The sequence below is a fragment of the Natrix helvetica genome (genome assembly GCF_964273705.1).
Source record: "Natrix helvetica genome assembly, chromosome: 1".
In the NCBI taxonomy this organism is placed as follows: domain Eukaryota; kingdom Metazoa; phylum Chordata; class Lepidosauria; order Squamata; family Natricidae; genus Natrix; species Natrix helvetica.
In genome coordinates, this window is record NC_138548.1 from 244,490,921 (window position 1) to 244,511,737 (window position 20,817).

General features: G+C 41.6%; 1 protein-coding gene across 1 annotated transcript in view; it reads right to left on the reverse strand.

Moving 5' to 3' along the window:
- Window positions 1-12,498, reverse strand: part of ABCC3 (ATP binding cassette subfamily C member 3) — an 86,421-nt gene extending 73,923 nt beyond the window's left edge. Inside the window, exon 1 of the mRNA XM_081937202.1 lies at window positions 11,855-12,498. Coding sequence (XP_081793328.1) covers window positions 11,855-11,884 — 30 coding nt within the window. The 5' untranslated portion in view covers window positions 11,885-12,498. The remainder of the gene's footprint in view (window positions 1-11,854) is intronic.
- Window positions 12,499-20,817: the final 8,319 nt, after the last annotated feature.

Sequence of the window (20,817 nt, forward strand, 5' to 3'; positions counted from 1 at the left end):
TCACACTGTCAATGTTCTTGTCACACAAGTTGGTTTACTGGGATTTGCTGCTTTCAACAAAAACTCTTTTTGTCCAAAATAATATTTTGAAACTCTTATTCACTAGACCAGGGTCGGCAACCTTAACCATTCTAAGAGCCATTTGGACCAGTTTCCCACAGAAAAGAAAACACCGGGAGCCACAAAACGCTTCCCGTGCCTGACTATTTCCTGAGCAGCCACAGAACTATCATATGTAGTTGAATTAAATATTATGTTTTCTTCTGACCCTTTTCTTTTCTTGGATTTATCCATGGTTGGCCTACCGGGGGTCAAAAAGCTCAATAAATCGGGTGCCGGCAGGTATCACACATTGGCGGTTGTGAGTCATATTTTGAGCGACAGGGAGCCGCAGCAGAGGGATGAAAGAGCCACATGTGGCTCCAGAGCCGCAGGTTGCAGACTCCTGCACTAGACAATGTATGTATCCATGTCCTTCAGTTTTCCTTGAGCTAGTAGTTCTCCAAACATGCCACAACCTGGAGGTCACAATGGGGGAAAAGCTAAACTAATTTGTGTAGAATTGAAAATGCCCTGGGACCAGTTGGTTCACAGATAAGTCGATTTTTGACTTCGCATGCTATGTAAACACATCCATGATGGATTCATATTATATGTGTTCTCTGAGCTTGATTGTTTATTTGCAGATGTTTTCGCTACCTGACTAGGTAACATCTTCAGTGTTAGAAGGGAGTGGGGTTTGCTCTCTCTTTATATACAGTAGCTTAACTAAGTATTAGATAATCAAGCAGTAAACAATACTCTAATCAAAGAACTCAGATAACAATCAAGCAGTAAACAACAGCCTAATCAAGGAACTATCAAGGAGAAAACAATACCGTCATCAAGGCAAGCTACTGCACATAAATAGAAAGCAAACCCCACATCCTTCTAACACTGAAGATATAACATAGTCAGGTAATGAAAACATCTACAAGCAAACAACCAAGCTTAGCACCAGGGACTTCACAGATAACAATCTGGGCTGCAAAATTCTAGATATTTTAAAGTGACAACAAAGGGTTAGCATTTTCTGTACTGCTGTGTTTCCCAGAAAATAAGACAGGGTCTTATTTTTTTAATTCCCCCCCCCCTCAAATAAGTGCTTGGCTTTATTTTTGGGGAGGTCTTATTATTTTTGAGGTGCAGGAGACGACGAGCGTGGTCACCTCATGGCTGCTATTGTGTTGCAATATATTTGGGGAGGGCTTATTTTTCGGGGAGGGCTTATTTTAGCACATGCACTCAAAAGCCTGATTGGGCTTATTATCCGGAGAGGTCTTATTTTCAGGGAAACTGAAATATGATAGTCATCCAGATTTTCAGTCTGGGTATGGTAGTTCTCATGCAGCCATAAACTCTTTTTAATAAATACAATGGTTGTTTTGTTGTTATATGCATGTTGCTTTTAGGCTGCTTTTAGTTGGGCTGTCTACATGGTTTTAGGTCTATCAATTTTAGGATTTTGGGGAAGGGGGATTGCTCAGAATCTATTGGAGTTAAGCTAACAACAACAACAGCCTTCAGCATTCATTTTTTCTTACAAAGCTCTACAAATTCCAGAAATTACATAGCAGGCAACAGCACAAGGCCAAGGGATGGTGCAGAAACTCTTCTGGCATTGTTGGATCTCTCAGTGGTTTTTGAGAACTTTGGTAGAGACCAAAACTATCAGTGACTCTGCAGAGGATGGCATGCAGAGGTCCTCTGGCCTCTGGCCGTGTCTGATAGCACCAAAATTGTTTCAGGGGCTGAAAAAGATACTGGAGATGGAGATCAGCTACTCAAGGACAGAAACAACAACTACTACATGCTTGTAGTGGGCGTGCCGACAATCAACTCATTGACCTTTTGCTACAGAAGTGGCAAGGGGGGGGGTTGTGTTTGTAAGCGGCAACAATCCCTTTTCCTGACTGCTTAATGGTAGTGGTGACCTAGATGCCTCAGTGCTGGTGGAGAGCTGGATGAGTTAGATCTGGTCGGAATCCGGTGGCTTCTATAGAGTGCTTCACCCAGGGCAGTGGTTGTTTTGTTTCCTTCACACTGTGCTGTAGGGAGAGTGATGAAGTGAACTTTAAGCTGCCTGTCCCAAAGGTGCTTTTTCAAGAGACAAATGGACTTTCTGGCTTTTCTTTGAAGACATTTTGCTTCTCATTCAAGAAGCTTCTTCAGCTCTGACTGGATGGTGGGGAATGGAGTCAAGGCTCAAGAAGCTTCTTGGATGAGATGCAAAACATCTTCAAAGAAAAATTAGAAAGCCCAGTTGCCTCTTGAAAAAGCACCTTTGGGACAACCATGACCTGGATGACTGAGAATCTCCACAGACATTTAAGCTGCCTGCTTTGACTGCTGGAAATGCTTTTACATTATTTATATCTCCAGTATCGGAGGAAGTGGGGACTGCAAGGAGTAAAAATTATGAGCCATGTTCTGAAAGACTGAAGTAGACATTTTTTCTTGAAAGAGTTCATAAAGAACTCAAATTCATTCTGGATATTTTCTCTCTGGATATAAGATGGGATACTGGATGGGTAGAACAATATCCCTCTTAGGATCATTCTAGTTGGTAGCTGGGTTGAAGTTGTTTGTTTTTACATTTCTGAGGCTTAGTTGCACATCGTAGTCCCTATTTGCTCAAGTATATCACGCAGGTTCTATCTCAATGTCTGGAGGCTGAGGGAGGACTGGATGGGGAAGAAACAACTCAAAGTCAATCCTAGCAAGACCGACTTTGGCTGTGGATTTTGAGATTTCCTATCACTGGTGCTAAATGGAGTTGCACTCCCTCTGGCAACCTTGGCACAAGTAGTCTTCACTTAAACACAGTAACTAGGACCAATAATTCCATTGCTCAACAATATTGTAAAGTGCAATGTCATATGACGGTGCCAACATACAATGGCAGTTGTGACATAATCAGCTGTCATCATTAAGCAAATCCCGCTTGGTCACAGCATCCCGTGGTCATGCGATTGCCATTTGTGGCCTCCTGCTACTTTCCTTTTACACATTGTTTCTCTGAAGTTGGCAGTGAAGAGTGTAAATGGCAAATAAACGACCACAGGATGCTGGGACCATTGTATAACTGCAAACCCATTGCCAAACCATTTGACTATGGGAACACTACACAGTCACAATTACAAGGAACAGTTGGAAGTCCCCTCGCTCAGCAGCACTGTAGTTAGTTTAGTTTAGTTTAGTTTATTAGACTTCTAGACCGCCCCCTCTCCCCGAAGGGACTCGTAACTTGAAATGGTTGTTGAACAAGTAGTTGCTAAACAAGGACCACCTGCGATAAGTGGGGATCTTCCTAGATTCACAGCTGCTGATGGAAGAGCAGGTAGCCACTGCAGCTCAAAGCACAAATCCATCTTTTGTGTTTAGTCCATTCCTGAATTGGAAGGCCTTATTTACAATCACCGGTTATCTCTTATCTGGGTTATAGCAATGCACTCCATATGGAGCTGCCCCTGAAGTCAATTCAGAAATTACAACTGGTCTAGAATGTACTGATAGAAGGTATTAATACTCAGTGGTATACACACTAATTACATCCATCTAAGACTAATATTTCATAAGCTTACCAGAGGGCTCCCAGCTGGACCTTAAGGTGCTGGATATCACTTTTAAAGTCCTTCATGGCCTGGGTATTTGCAGAACCACCTGCAAATTACCACCTGTTTCTCATTATCTCTGATGTCTGATAAGATCTGACAGAGTCACCATGCTCTGGTCCCAGCATTATCATCTTTTATCAACAGAACAAAATAGTTCTATCGCTTGAGTACTCTCAAAAGAGTGTTTTCTCTGTTGCTGCATTTGCCTGTACTTGGACTTGCATTCTTTCCAAGATCTGGTTGGCCCTGAATCCTGCCTACCTTACCTAGGGGCTTTGGACATCTGCTTTTTGCCCCAAGGCAGAGGGCTAGGTGATCTTCTGAGCCTATCCAGATTGTCTTTGGTGTTAATCTTGCCTCTGGCAAGATTATGTCCCATTATATTTTACGTTGTTCTATTTTGTAGTCTTATTTGTTGTTTCAGCTATGTTGACTTTCATGCCAAGCGCTCAGCTATGTAAGTAGCCTATAAAAATAAACAAGCACAGTACTGTAATTTCTTAGAACTGATACAAAACAATAAATAATCACTAATGGCCAAAAGAGTGATGCAGCCCTTGGCTTAAACCAAATAGGCATCGCAAGATAGATGCATATCTTCTTTGTGTCATCAGAATCTAAACATACCATTATAATAAAATTGCCTGCAACCAACTGTTGATTGCACTAGTAATATCCTCCTTTCGGTATTACAATAGTTGGGTAAGGATGAGAAACTAGATGGATGGGGAATATAGTGTGAGAGAAATGCTTAATCATGAAGCAATGGTTGCAGCTATCACTTGTCCTGATGTAACATCATGGCTATATGAAAGATGGCATATAGCCATGGAGTCAGTGAAGAAGATGCACAAAGATGCAGAGATCCATACTCTAAGCCACAGTTTTAAATGATCCAGAAATAATGTATAAAACCGGTTTCAGGACCATAAACAGCTATAAAGGTTGGTTGAAGCCTGTGGGATCACTAATTTTGGAGTGTTCACTTGAAAAATCTGGATAATCAAGTTTTTCTGCATCTGCCTTTATTTGGTCAAAGGTCCCTGCCACCTACACATGCTTCTAATGCAGTGTTTCGCAACCAGAGCAAGTTCAAGAAACATAGACTTCAATCCCCAGAATTCCTCAGCCAGTATGCTGGGAATTGAAACCCACACATTTTAAAATTGCAGAGGTTGAGAAACACTGCTCTGAGGCATATTATTTTAATACACATGGCAAAATATGCATACAGGTGAGTGCAGAATCATTCCCCCACTGCCAAACGTAAAGACTCATGTCATACCAGTGCTGCTATCCTTCGGGAAAACTTGCAGGATTTATAGAGCCATGCTGTTGATCTTTCAGAATTATATTCAAATGTATGTTGTGGTACATTTGTTTGAAGACATGCAACTGAAACATGAATGGCTGTAACCTCCACAGCAGTACCAACTAAATTACATATTTCATCAAATCCTGACAGAAATCTAAAACTTGTTTCCTTTAAAATAAATAAACAAATGCCTAGCAAAAACAAAGCAAAAGACAAAAACTAAACCCCTATATCAGGGGTGTCAAACTCGCGGTCCGCGGGCCAGATGCATCAAGTACTGGCCACCCCCTTTTAGAGAAGGGGGGAGTTGCAACACGTCACATGACAATATGTCATGGTGAGTTTGACACCCCTGCCCGATATCTATTTCTCAGACTTAGGAAGGCTTAATATCCATTAAGATGTTATCTCCAATCCATTTTTTAATTTGTCACAGCCATATACCTGCTTATTAATTTTCACTGATAAATCAACATCAAGATGGGGATGATGGGGGGATTGGAAGTCCAAAAATCTGATCAAAAGGAATTGGGCTGTTTCATAAGTTATTGAATAAGCAACTAAAATTTTGAGTGTCGGTCCTTTTACATTGGAACAAATGTGTTCATCTAACACAGATGTTAGCAACCCATGGCTCTGGAGCCACATGTGGCTCTTTCATCCCTCTGCTGCAGCTCCCTTCACCGGTCGGCTCCACAATTGATAGGGCTTTCGTTAAGACAGGTAGAGGAAAAAGGATGCCACACTAGGAGGAGACTCTATGGTGGGAGAACTCGACTTCTGGTTGGCTCCAGAATTGAACAGGGTGCTTCCGGTTAGGACCTTTGTGGTTCTTTGAGTGTTTAAGATTTCCGGCCCTTGGTCTAACAGAATATTTCACTCCTACAAATATTTTACATTTTATTAATTTAGCACTTCTTCCATTAGATTTTAGTAAGCATCACTTTAAATGTCCCTTAGTGTACTGCATATACCTACTAACTGGTAAATTATCAGTTTGCAGATAACCTAGCAAGGAATCCTAGCGTGATGTAATAGCGTGAGGGGTAGGATGTGACTGGATGGATTTGATGAAATCATCAAGAAGATGTAAGAAGTTAAAACAAGTAAAGGAACCAGGTGAATGAAGTTAAAAACAAGGGTGGTTTGTAAGCACTGAAAGATATGGTTTAGTGAATGGTCAACTAGTTTTGGCTGTTTCCTTTTCTCATTTCAAGCCTTTAATTTCTTTGGCTTACTCCTTCCAGGTGTAGCCCTGAAAGGAAACAGCATAATGGGTAGGTATATAGCTACATTTAGAAGAGCTCTGGGCAGCTACATCCGAAGCTGCAGGAGCTTCAGGAGGCCTCCAATTATACACCCTTATGCTAATAACAAGGGTTTATTTTTTAGCTCAGCATATTTGAATCTATTCTCTTTGATTTAGACACCATAATTCTTCCTTGCGACAGTTCACATATCATGCAAAGTGACAACCAAATCAAGTTGTAGTTTAGCCCTGTGGTTTTCAAGCTGTGGGCCATGGCCTGTAATAAATTCAGAGAGGTGCTGCAGAATATTTTAAATGTTTGTTGTGAAGCTGAGTTTGGAGTGGTCTTTTGGCCTAGGGCACCATAAGAGATTACTGAGACTCTAAGGTAGAAGTGTCAAACTCATGTCATTGGGACTTTTCCCCCCTTCACTAAACCGGGCGATGGCATGGCCAGCGTGTGACACATCCAGCCCGTGGGCCAGGAGTTTCACAGCCCTGCTCCAAGGGTATCATGAACCAAGAAAGTTTGGGAGATTCTAGCTTAATATGATAGGAAAAAAAGTGATCCTCATTGTTATGTACAGCCCAATAACAACTTCGAACATGGTGCTGAGCTCATGACTGATAATGTGCCATTGTAATTCATTGGAGCAGGAGAGATTTCTATCAGCCCCTCATCATGGGCAGATCACTTTAGTTTCTGCTGGAAGGATGTACCTATAAAGATGGCCCACCATAGGCAGCTAGCGTAGTTATGGGCTCTCGAAGACATTTGTGTAATTTTCCTAATGATCTGGTGGAAAGATTTATTGAGCACCTATTTGAAACCCATGAAAGTTGTTCGGTTTGCTCTTGAGTGGGCTTTTCCTGCTCACAAATCTAGTATACAAAAATTGGCAGAAGAAAAAAAAATGAATATTACTGGATACAGATACTACTTAAACTCAAGTTTGAAGCCCTTATTGCGTTTATCACATATTGCCATCTGGTGGTATTTTCCCCCTTTTTGTGAATGATGCGCTGGAAGAATCTATAGCAGAGCACTGGGATCAGTCAGCAGGACATGTTGCAGATAAAATCTCTCATATTTGCCGAGAGGTGGAAACTTACACTGAATAGGTAACAGTGGTGACATTGGGTGATACTATAGTCTAGTGAAGAGAAGACCAGTCTACTGAAGAGAAGGAACAGGGGAGACATGATAGCAATGTTCCAATATTTGAGGGGCTGCCACAGAGAGGAGGGGGTCAAGCTATTTTCCAAAGCACCCAAAGGCCAGACAAGGAATAATGGATGGAAACTGATCAAGGAGAGATTCAACTTGGAAATAAGGAGACATTTTCTGTCAGTGAGAGCAATCAACCCAATGGAACAGAAGTTGCCTTCAGAAGCTGTGGGAGCTTCATCATTGGAAGCTTTCAAGAAGAGACTGGACTGCCATTTGTCAGAAATGTTGTGGGGGCTCCTGCTTGGACTAGATGATCTACAAGATCCCTTCCAACTCTGTTAATCTGTTAAAAGTATCTGAGCCTGTGGAGCTTAAGAAAGTGGATAGTATTCCTTGTGAGTCCACCTCTGCCACATGTGAGCTTTATTCCAAAGACACAACGGCATGCCCCTTGCTCAAGAAGGCATCCTTGAATCTGGCTGTATTTAGATGACAAGTGCCCAGTCTTCACTGTTTCCTTTATACTAGAAGTGTTGTGTGAAGCATGGCGGCTCACAAGGTTAGGATGCTGGGCTGATGATCAGCAGGCTCACCTTTGAGACCTGGTGCTGCCATGGGACAGGGTGAGCTCCCACCACGTGCTCCAGCTCCTGCTGACCCAGCAGTTCAAATGCAGGCAGCTGCAAGTAGATAAATGGGTACCACTTTGGTGGGCAACTTAACGGGGACATGAAAAGAGCCCCCAAATGGGCATCCCCTGGGCAAGAGTGATGTCACCATTCAACCCTTTCCACCTGTAAGTGCTTTGGCACTCCTGACACGACTGTGGTAGAGGTGTTGTGGTGGCAGTTAAAAAGGAGAAAACAGATTACCTAAGATCCACTTCACGCAAGAGTCAGGCCTATATATGGGATGAAAACCAAACTGTCTATGTTCATGAATGATGTAGCAGGGTTGAGGTTACTTTCCACTTAGAGGGAACATTGTTCCATAGGACAGGTAGCAAGACGAAGATGGCACATCTGTGTTCCTTAGATGATACTGCTTCTTATTTGGGACTCAATGCATACACACTGTGCCAAAGTTTGGAGACAGGTGATCCTAGCCTTTTTTCATGAAAGGGGATACCCAAGACCTTGAATTGCATCTGGAAGCCCGTTAGAAGCAAAGCAATAGATCTAGATAGGAAAATCAAGACCAAGCCTAGTCCATGCAGAATGGAGTAGCTATGGCTTCAGAAGCTCAATAGTTATGAGATGTTTCCAACTTTAGCTCATATGGGGTTGTGCTGCTATAATAAAAGTGTAGGCCAGGGGTGGGCCATTAATTTTTCACAAGGGACCACATGAAAAACTGGGATTGTTGCAGAAGGCTGCCGCCGCCACTCACTCTGCCTCCATCCTGCCATTTGTCACCCCACCTTCCTGTCACCATCCCACCACCTGCCCTCGGTCACTGCCACCCTACCCCACCCCCTCCAATGATGCTCCATAACCAATCTCCTGTCGTCGTCCCCCCCAATGCTGCTGATGTTGTGGGCCAGACTGGGAAATAAAATGTCCAGGTCTGATGTAGGCTCATAATCTGGGAATAGAACAGATCTCATGCCTCCCATTAGTACAACAGGTAAAGGCTGCAGCCAGGAACACTTTTGGCCAGTCTCAGCAAATGTACCCATTTCAGTTTGTCTCAGCAAATGTACCCATTTCAGTTTTTCTTGGAACCCTCTGGTTATTAATGGTTTTGTTGAGGTAAATAGAACGCAGCTGTCTGTTTATTAAAGAGTCAACCCCATTATTGCCCTAAACATGAGTTTCAGTCTTGCCTTGTTTACAAAAGCCAGCTGGGTGACTTTGGGCCAGTTACTCCCCTCTTCAGCTCTGAAAAGGCAACGGTGGCAAACACTTCCAAAACTACTGGCTAGAAAACTGCATGGACTGTTGTCAAGAGCCAGTTCTCTCGAGGATATATTGTTACAGTGCACACACAAACAAAACAGTACATCTTTGGTGGGCAAAATATACAGGTAGTCCCTGACTTACAACCAGTTGCTTAGTGACCATTCAAAGTTATGATGGTCCCAGGGGTGGGATTCAGCCGGTTTAAGAAAACCTGTAGTTCCGGCAATCAGTTGGCCCCGCCCCTTTGCTAGTCTGTCCTATATCTCCTTTGTTTGAAGCCCAGCTGATAGGCGTGGCAGAGCTGATTGCCACACCTCAGCTGTTTTACTCACAAGGGCTGCAGAAGATAAGTTTCAGAGCTGTTTTGAAACAAACTGCGCATGCACGGAGCGTGTGAAGTGGACGCTCAGCGAACCAGTTGTTACACCAGTTGAATCCCACTACAGGATGGACCTCCCGGGGGGTACCAATGATCCAGTTTTGAAGTTTTGACACAGACACCACTATCTCCATGTGACATTTAGGGCTATTTGCAGATTCCCATTCTCACATGACTGCGTTTTATGATGGTTTTGCTGAAGACCAGCATTTATTTCCAGTTTTGGGGGGGGGGGGGAAACTGGCCCATAGTGAACAATAACTTCACTTTAAGATTGCGGTGTTTGTTTTATGACTGGAAAAAGTTCATAAAATCAGGTCAGTCATGTGGGTGACCTGCTTTGCAACTGTTATGACTTATGATATCTTAGGTAGGCTCCACTGCAGTCATAAATCAAGGACCAACTGCGTCCATCCATCCAATGTAGTGAAATTCCAATATTAACGATGAATCATTTGTAATCATTGGTGAACAGATGCCAAGTCTCTTGTTCAAACTTGTATTGGTTCCACACAGCACCGCAATAAAATAGAATTGTAGCAATGAGATTAAAAATACCTGTTTAGTCAGGTATCCTATGGTTAATCTGCAGCGCTAGGGAGTAACCTCATTTGCCTTTATAAAGGAAATCAACAGGTAAAAGAGTCATGTTTCTATTCATCTTAAAATGCGGTTTGATATTTCTGGAATCTGAAACAGGTTTGCACGTGCTTTGTTACATCATTTGGAAGAGAGGCATATACATATCTGTGAGAAGTGTTACAAGTTTTGGATAGATACGTTTCTTAAACTTCTAATATCCTTCCCAGTACATGGAGTATACACTACAACACCTGCGGTGAAACTCAATTTTCAAAGAACAAAGAACAAGAATTTATTATTTCCCCATCACATTTCACTTCTATAATACAAGACACACTACAATGTCTCTTTTTTCATTTATTCTACCGGTAGCTGAAAGTAAGATTATTTTGCTGCACTGTTTAGCCTCCTTCTAGTGAAATGCAGGATACTCAAGAAGGACCAGGGACACTCAACCTCTCACAGAAGCTTAGCTGGTGATTTTGGGTTGACCACGCACACCTACTTCACAGGATTATTGTAGGGTTAAAGCAACGGTTCTCAACTGCCCATGCCCCACAGGGGAGCAATTTGATTTTTAATGGGGGCAATTTGAACCTTGTTTAAACCAAGTTAACGGCCTTTTAGGCTCCCTCAGCATGAGTAGTTCGCTTTTTGAGTAAGGTAAGAATTATATGTCACAGGGGAGGCATTGGGATTTTAGAGATGCTTAGGTGGGGCACGACGAAAAAAAGGTTGGGATCCACTGGGTTAAAGTAAGAAGGCTGAAATCAATGCATCACAAGAATTCTCCAGATGTACCTTAAACTTTACTTTTAAGCAGCTCTACAACACGGACATTAGAGGCACCTCAGTCCTGCCCGCCTTCCTCCAGCGGAAAGTCTGTATGCCTGGCATGTCATTCAGAGGTAGCAATATATAGAAGAGTTTCGGAACTTCAGTTCCCATCTGCCCTAGACAGCAGGGCCAATAACTATGGGAACTGTGTGAGATGAACACCAGGATGGTGTAAGAGGTGAACTACCACCAGAGAAATAAAAGGTGTAATATAAAGGTATAAATAAAATCCTTCAACCGGGAAAGAAACTCAAGGACCAACTTTGGGTCAGTCATTCCCTCTCAGCCCCGCGGAACTCTCCCGGTTGCTGTTCTGGAGATAAAACGGGGAGAGACCCCAGGCGAAATCCCTAGGAAAAAAAGATGCCACAGAACTCTAGTCTTAACACCCAGCAAAAACACCACGCAAGACCTGGAGCAGACTGGCTTGCCAACCTCCGAGCTACACGCTTTTCTTTTCTCCATCCCCAACCACCGAACCTTGGCTGAAGGAGAGTTTAGCGGACGTTTGAAACCCGGACTCCTTTCCACACACCTCATTCCCTCCCTTTTTATAAACTCAATTCGAGCGGCCGAATGCCGCCACCCGGCTCGGGCTGCGAGACGCGATCCGGTTGTTTTGCAATTCCTCCCCCTTCGAAGGAGCCGCGTTTTCCACGTTGGGGCATTCCGGAAACTCCCTTCCCAACCCGGGAAACCCGCACTTCGCCACGCGTCCGACCGCCTCAATACCCGGGACGGGGGACGGGCGCTTGCCCCCTTACCCAAAAGCTGGAGCCGCAGAAAGCCTCCATAATCGCGCCGGGTCGAGCCGCTCAGCGACTCCCCCCCCCCTCTCCTTTTTCACGACCGCTTGTCTGCTGACTCGCCCGGAGTCCCCGATGCCACCGCTTTCCTTTCGTCACGGGTGGGCGGATGTTCGCTTCACGCGGGACGGTGGGCGGGAATGGTTTTGCCCAGGCGGTGTCCGCATTTGCCGCCGCCGCCGGGAAAAGCTGAGGTCCTGCTTTGCATAGGCCACGATTTCCCGATATGGAGGGGTTGTGTGTGAGCGGTTCCCGGTCGGGGAGAGTTGGCTTCTCCTGAAGATGCTGCGGAGCCTTTTCCCCCCCGATCCCGGCTCTTTTCGGCCACCTTCTACGGAGACGCGCGCATCGTCCTGGCCTTTCCCTCTTGGCCTGAAAGGGCGGCAGTCAGCCGCACCCCCGGGCTGGTTTTGCTTTGCCTGGCTGAGCGCCGCAAGAGGAAGCGGGAGGAGTGTCTACGCGCGCGAGAGAGGCCTCTGCTGCCTCCGCTGCTTTACTTAAGGCTCCTTCGGGTCCCATTACTGTAATGAAAAAAAAATCCACATTTACCCACGCTTGGCTTGTAAATGGAATATATGTTTTTTTTTTCTGCTTATAATATTTGTACCAATGCAATTGCCAATTATATACACAGTTTTGCTTTGAATGTAATTTTATATACATTTTGTTAATGGATAAATAAATACAAAAAAAGAATAGAAAAGAAAAGCATATAAGAAAAAAAGAAAAAAGACAAGGCATGAGTATATAAAGAAAAGACTATCTCTCTAGGCCAGGGGTTCTCAACCTGTGGGTTGGGACCCCTTTGGGGGGGTCGAACAACCCTTTCACAGGGGTCGCCTAAGACCATTGGAAAACACATATTTTCGATGGTCTTAGGAACCAAGACACCAATTTTATGGTTGGGGGTCACCACAACATGAGGAACTGTATTAAAGGTTCACGGCATTGGGAAGGTTGAGAACCACTGCTCTAGGCAGTTATATATACAGTTCTAATCGAACCTCTTTCTCTAATTTAATCCTAATCTTTCCCTAACTTTCTAATCATCAAAACCCCAAATCACACACACACACACACAAATATGTCAGGTTTCACTGCAGTAAATGGTAAGTGAAAACAACCTCTATTCACTATGTCCAGGTACTTGCACACTTGTGTTAACAACTCACCTGATTCCACCAAGTATAATGTGGGATACAGGTGTGGGATTCAATTTTTTTCACTACCGGTTCTGTGGGCGTGGCTTGGTGGGCGTGGCATGGCTTGGTGAGTGTGGCAGGGGAAGGTTACTGCAAAATCCCCATTTCCTCCCAATCAGCTGAGACTCGGGAGGCAGAGAGCAGATGGAGGCAGGGCCAGTCAGAGGTGGTATTTACTGGTTCTCCAAACTACTCAAAATTTCTGCTACCGGTTCCTCAGAACTGGTCAGAACCTGCTGAATAACCACCTTTGTGTGGGAAATGCCATGAAAAACAGTCTTCTCTGCTTCCAAAGATATGGAAACCTTTTGGAAATTACTCTTGTTTGCTCAAAAATGCTGGTCTCTCTTTAAAGCTTGTTTGGGTTTCTGCATCGCTCTGTAATTCAACTAGTCCTGTCCCGTCACCCCCTAATGTAGCAGGGACATCGGCAGCGTTCACCTGAAATGGATCCAGGCTGCAATATCTACATCTAGCAGGTCGCAGAAACAAACTTCTGTATCATTATGCAACTGCTTCAAATGATCCAGATACATAAGGTTGTCATCTTTCCATTCAAGACTTAGTTGCTGCCAAAAAAGAAAACTGGGCAAATTCCCAACACTGCTTGCATACAGCTTCCGCTTTCTAAGAAACCCCATAATAATCTCTTTACGTGATAAAAGGTTATACTTTCTTCCCTTCAACTGCTTATCTAACAAATTAAACGTCTTGACACTAGTCCATGGGTAGAAACACTCTTAGTGGAGGTAATCTACTTTTTGTTTACTACAGAGGAGGGACAGGGACCCACAACTGTCTCCCACAAAGCAACAAGATGACAAAGGCAGTTCCCCTTTGATAACCAACAAACTTTATTTTTTGAATAACGAGTTTAAAAGTCTTCCTCATTTGCAAAGCTCTCAAAGCATGATTTTGAAGTGGATTCAATTTTATACAGTTGACTACTTTTATTACAACACTTAGAGACTCATGCAAGCATCTTGCCAATTTTTAAAAAAATCAAATGTTGCTAATGAACCATGCGGTGAACACAAAACACTAATGGCACATAGCAACTTTCAAAAATAAATCCTCCATATCCACCTGTCATGGAAATAGCACCACCAGTAGTGCAAGCCACAATGTGTTTGAAGGATTCTCCCCGAAATAACTCTTTACTACTTCAAAAGTAGTTTTGCCTTTAGGATCTGTTTTAAACTTTTGAGTGAAAAGCATTTCTTCTCTAAACGAGTTAATAAGAGTTTATTATTAACAAAACCATTAGTGAAAAAAGCCATAAACATGGTTGCATTATCTGGTAATTATGTTTCATCCATTTACAGAGCAACTGGGAGACTGTTTTTCAAAATTGTCAGCCAATTCATCAATGTATTTTAATCTCTGGCCTCCTTGAAATATCCTATGCCTCCAATTTGGAAACTACAGGATTTCCCAATATTTTCAAGCCCGGAACCTGTTTTTTTTTTTTAAAAAAAACCAACAGTCCAAGGTCCCCTGATCCAGAGATACTAATGATAGAAAATGTATTCAAATGAAAAAAAAAATGTCTTTCCCATCCAGTTTGGTGGGGGGGGGGGGGAGGGAACTGATTGGGTACAGCATTGTGTGGTTCGTACATAGTACATTGTTTCTTGTGAACCCAGAATATTTGGTCAATTGAATAAACAATGGTTGAATTAATCCTTGGTAAAAGAGCACAGCCCTTTGTTGCTGTGTTCACACAGTATGTTTTCAGTTTTCCCAACACATTGAACCAAGTAGCCAAATAGTGGAAGTTGAATAACATCCCAGGATAAAATTTAGTTGAGTGGCTTTGGCTGTTGTTGTATCTCAGTTCCATAGTTTTGTGAACTATGGGCATTAAATTTAGGGGAAATTGCAGACAGGATTCTTTTGATGGGTCCACAGAATGTGCTAAGATAAAATAGGATTTGCTAATTTGAACCTAGCAAGAACTTAGTTGGTGTGTTTATAAATTATGATATATAAATTTTAAAATATTGAAGTGTGCTGCAGTTTGTGCAGTAAGCAATTGATACCTTGACATGAACACAACCAAATTTATACGAACAGCTGAGATTTAGCTGGGAAAGTTGATGAGTTTTTCCATTTGATATTCTTATGGAAACACGAAAAATAGAGGTCTTTTACTTGAAGTAAAAGAATGACATTGTTGAACCTTCTAAGCTAGCATAGGACTAATGCAATTTCCAACTAAGATAAAGTGTGTATTTTTGTACGCAGTTATCTGTTCCATTTCCTGTTGAAGCCATTGTCCTGTTAGTACCTATTTATTAAAAAGTCAAATGTGAATATTGAAAGACAATAATGATACACATTCTTTGAACAAATTCAAATATAATGAATGGGGGCAGTTTTCACCTAAAATGCTACTGTACTGTAACATGATATCTAGCAGCTCCCTTATTTTACTGGAGGAAATATGTACGTAGATATTCCTAAAACAGTTTTCATGTTTTTATTTTCATGACAAAGGATAATTTTATGCAAATGGAAATAAATTTATTCTTTTGATTTTAAGGATTGACTGCAGAATGTGGATATCTATTTTTGAAAAGTCTTAGTTTTTTACCATCAGAATGATAAGTGACGCAATATGTTCCTACATGTTCTAGATTTAATGATAAACATAAGAACTGAATTAACTTTATATTGTTAAATTATCTATAGATATTATAGGCATCTTCTTTCCCTTAGCTTTTTTTCTTTTGTCACATTATTTAATTTTATTCACCATAATATATCTAGAGTGTTTTCCTCCACTGCATAATTGCTATTCTTTCTTTTGCTTGTGATGTGGGTTTTAGAAATTTCGCCATTAAAAATAAAATAAAGCAAATTAAATTTAATGTGATTGTGAAGCTAAATTTAATTTAATGTAATTAAAAAAAGCGGTTCACCTCTAACCAGAGTCCATTTTCCATATTCATAATCTCTTGAGTCATAAAAGTAATACCTGTTTTAATTTTGCATTTTATAAATGACAAGCCGCTTTTAAACATATGTCAACTTTTCTTCCTGTTTTTCCCGTTTAGTGCAACACAACTTTGCTATGGGGGCTGGAGGGGAAGGGAAAAAGAGTGAAAATGACTTCCAATACATGAGGTACCAGATTGCAATAATTTTGGTTTCCTGGACTTTTGATTGAGATCAAGAAGGTGTAATTCTTTTATATTTTGAGAAAGGCAACTCTAGACCCAGCTCATGTTAAATTATGTGACATAATAGATAAAATCAATGCCCCCCCAGTGTAACATACTTCTAATTTATAATACATGCATTTTAAAGTTATCAAATCATGTTTTATATATTTCTGGCCTGAGAGAGGTTTAAAAACCACTGTTATCTAAGTAGCCTGATTGCTGACTAGAATATTTTCTCTATAAGGAAAACATATGAACCCAACTAATAGGAGGCATTAGCTCCAGGACAAGTTTCTGGAACATGTCACGACTGCATCTTCAGAGATACTACATAAGATTATAACTTTAGAGCTATTCTTTATCTCTAAAGATATTTAAAGACGTTTCTTTAGAAAATTTACACATTTATAGATACTAGCAGGAAAATCCCAATGAAATCAGTTCCAGAATTCAAGTACATAAAAAATATCAAGGGAAATTGCAAATGAGACCATATATATGCAGTCACTTTGCCTTCTCAAATTACCCTAGCATTTATCTTCTATTTCTGCCACTGAAATTCGTATATAGGTCCCGTTGTATGATTTGATGAGTAGATTAGGGACCTAACATTGGAGGCATTCAATACAGATTTTTGTCCATGAAGTTGTGTGTACCTAAATGGAAAATACCCTAAATTCATTGTGAAAAAACATAGGCAAGTGCCTGCTGGGATAAATTCCAAAACAAAAGTCGGTGTAAAATATCAGGCTGGAATTACACGAAGAATCGTGTTTTTATTTAAAATTTCCAGCCATCTTTACTAGCGGTAGGATTCACTTATCTTCCCTACTGGCTCGCAAATGTGAGTGTCGCACGTGCACGCTTTGTTTGCATGCGCCACATCTGCGCATGCGCACCACCTGTGCATGCGCTGTATTTGTGCATTATGTCGGGTGGGTGGGTGGGCAGAGCCTTGCAGAACTTGAGACAACCGGCTGAATATCACCTCTGATCTTTACCCTTGCCCTGGTTTTCAGAGCTAGATTAAAAATAAAAATTACTTGAGTTTACTACCGTAGTAGCTCTATGGACACAATTCAGTCAAGGACATGTGTTAGGGATGTAACCCTAGGCTTGGCTTGGCAATGTATATAAGCTATGATTACTTTAATGTTGCTTCAAATGCTTAAGAGATGTAATTGGTTTGTTACCTCAAGCAGCCATAAGAGGGAGCCAGAATGGCTGTTAGCTCTCTGTTTGTTAGACGCTGGTCGGTGTATACTGAGGTATTGTAGTTTGCAACTGTTAGCTATATTTTGTGTGCTAGACTGACTATTTTGATAACTGAATTACTGAACCGTGTATGATTTGGACTGTTAACCGGACTCTGAATACTTCTATATTTCTACATATAAACTACTATATTTTTATACTATTCAGTGTCTCTGTATGCTGGTTTGTGCGTGTTATTCCATATCACTCTCATTACGCTTCTCTGCATACTCGCTCTCCTAACGGGGAGCTTAATTACTTAACAACATGGAAGGTGGTTGCCACTGTCTTCTTCCAGGTCTCTTGGGAAATGTCACAGTTTAGCCTAGAGCCCTTGGATTTTCTAGTGGCCTCCCATTCAAATGCTGAATTCAGTGACCCTGAATTTTCTTAAGGATGGGCCAAAATTAGCTAGGTGGTGCCACCTGCTGTAAATCAGGACTAACTAGAATGAGAAATACCATCTGAGAGTACCGGTACATATATTTCTGAAACAATTGCATAAAGGTTGCATCTAGCAAGCTAGCAACCAATGTAGCATTTTACAGAAATTAATTTCACTCTTCTGAAAAGGTCACTGTTCTGAAAAACTGAACATGTTACTTTAGAAAAAGTCATTAAAAACTAATGTCAGGCTCAAAGAACCAAGAACTACTTGTGGAGTTACTTCTGAGTAGTTTTTTTAATTGTTGTTATCTTACGAACTATCTGCATAACAATTAGATATACTCTGTGAATTGCTAGGGTGGCTGCGTCTTTTCTTTTTCCTGCCTACCAGATTTTCCAAGCTCCACTATATCTTTGCCCTCTGGGAAACAGCCCCTCCCGCCTGAGACTGGACTATATTCAATGATGGGATTCAATTTTTTTTTACTACCAGTTATGTGGGCGTGGCTTGGTGGGCATGGCAGCGGAAGGATACTGCAAAATCCCCATTCCATCCCCACTTCAGCGGAAGGATACTGCAAAATCCCCATTCCATCCCCACTTCAGCGAAAGGATACTGCAAAATCCCCATTTCCTCCTGATCAGCTGGGACTCAGGAGGCAAAGAATAGATGGGGCGGGGCCAGTCAGAGGTGGTATTTACTGATTCTCTGAACTACTCAAAATGTCCGCTACCGGTTCTCCAGAACTGGTCAGAACCTGCTGAATACGACCTCTGACTATATTCCACCACATCTATCATTTCATAACAAGCCGGTTCTGAATGCTGCATCTCTGACATACAGATCTCCAGAAGCTTTTAAAAAAATATTTTTATCTGTCTTTATTATTTCTGGTCACCTTGTGGTGAGACAGATGGCAAATAAATTTAATAAAAATAAAATAATAAAATAAAAATAAAATAATAAAAATAAAATAAAATAAAAATAATATAAAATAATACAATATGATATAATATAAAATGAAATCTCAAGAAGACAAAGATATCTAATGCTTCTTCCTCCACCTCCTATTTCCCCACAGCAACAATCCAAGTGTGGTCTTACCAAGGCACATTAATTAATGCGCCTAGAATTGTGGTTTTTTTTAAACAACTGCAGCCCACCGTTGCCTCATATTTAAGTGACTGCAAAATCCCTCTCACAGTTGCTTCTATTGAGCCAGGTACCACATATACGGTCCCTGTGCATTTTGTTTTTCTTGCCTAAATGTACTATAGAACCTTACTTTTTTCACCATTGAATTGTATTTTGTTAGATAGCACCCAATATTTAAGTCTGTCAACATCCTGCTGTATCTTAAACTTATCTTCGGGAGTGTTGGCTATTCCTGTCAGCTTAGTGTCATCTGCAGATTTGATGAGTTCCCCATATATCCCCTCATCTAAATAATTGATGAAGATATTGAAGAGTACTGGGTCTAAGACAGAGCCTTGGGGTACCCTACAACCATCTATGTATTCCCTGAGAGAGCTGTAGTTCAAAAGTGATTCCATCTCTCAGCACTTGCTTTGAATGTTCATGCCCAGAAAACACCTGGTGAGACACATTGCATACTTAAGTTTTTGAGGTAAAGGTGAAATAGAGTTATCTTGATGTAAATGTTTCCTGAAACTACTGTTTGGACAGCTCTGGGTGGCTGTTTTATTATTAACCTGAAAAACAGAGATATAGCTTAAGTAGCCAAACAATCTGAGTGTAATTTTTACCTTGGACGCTTTGCTTCCAGAAGAGTAAAAAAAAAGTTTGTTTAAAGAATAATCAGACTCTCTTTGGTTTTATGGTCTCCTCAGGCCACACCTAAAGAATACCAGAGGCTGATGTATATTTCTTTTCGTATGATATCTCATAAAAAACAGCCTTCTCTCTTTTGTGCCTTCTAAAAGTTCTAAGTTCTAGTTCAAATCCCAAGCCAGCCTGGCCATTAGGCTTTGCACTACTTGTAAATGTAGTAAGTGTGAACAATCCTGCTCCAGAAAAAGGAAGGTGAAACGAAGGTAGTAGGTCAAAGTTAATGTTTTTGACAGTCCAAGCAATTTATACCCATTGTCTTAGAAAAGTGTGGTGATTTTACAGCTGGTGAACATTAAAATCTGAACAACATTCACAAGTGTTCATACAGTATTATGTCGTTTGTGGGCCTCTCCAGAAGTTATGGACCACAGTACCTACTATCCCTTGTCAATGGACAGGTCTAATTGACAGAAGTCCCAAATATATGGAGGGCAAATATCTTCCTCTGTGTGGCATTATCAGAGTTTGTACTATGAGATATCAGATCCAGTCAGTATTCTGCGCCTCAATATTTAGGAAAGAATTTGTTTGTATTAAAGGCTTCACCGTTGCAAGTAGATTGCATATTCTGTTCCAGGTGCCAGCTGTCATGAAAATGTCTATTGTTGTGCACCACCCAAAGTTGCCTTCATTGAGAAGGGTGTGTAAATTTGATTAATAATTAAATAAAATAAAAGACAGTTGAATGGAGTGTCTGTTCTACTGTGAGCGTCAGCTGTGCGGGTGAGCAGTTTCTAGTTGCTTAGGTTGATCTTTCATTTTTTATTTTTCTCCTGCTAGGTTAATGAGGCCAGGTGTTCCAGGCTGGCAGCAGCCTTCCAGGTGGTCCAGAATGAAGCATATTTCCCCGTGTGACTTCAGTGAGAGAAAAACCTCAGGAGCTGACTTCGGTGCAGCTATAGTTGGGAGGGCATCTCTTCTCTTAAACTTCTGCCTTTGCAGGTGGCTGCTAAAATCATGCAGTAAAGGAGTCAGTGCTCAGTGAACCTTTATGGGATGTTCAAGAGGGCCCCGTGTTGGTGCCTCATGTCTTGCCTCTTGGGCAGGAACCCCATCAGT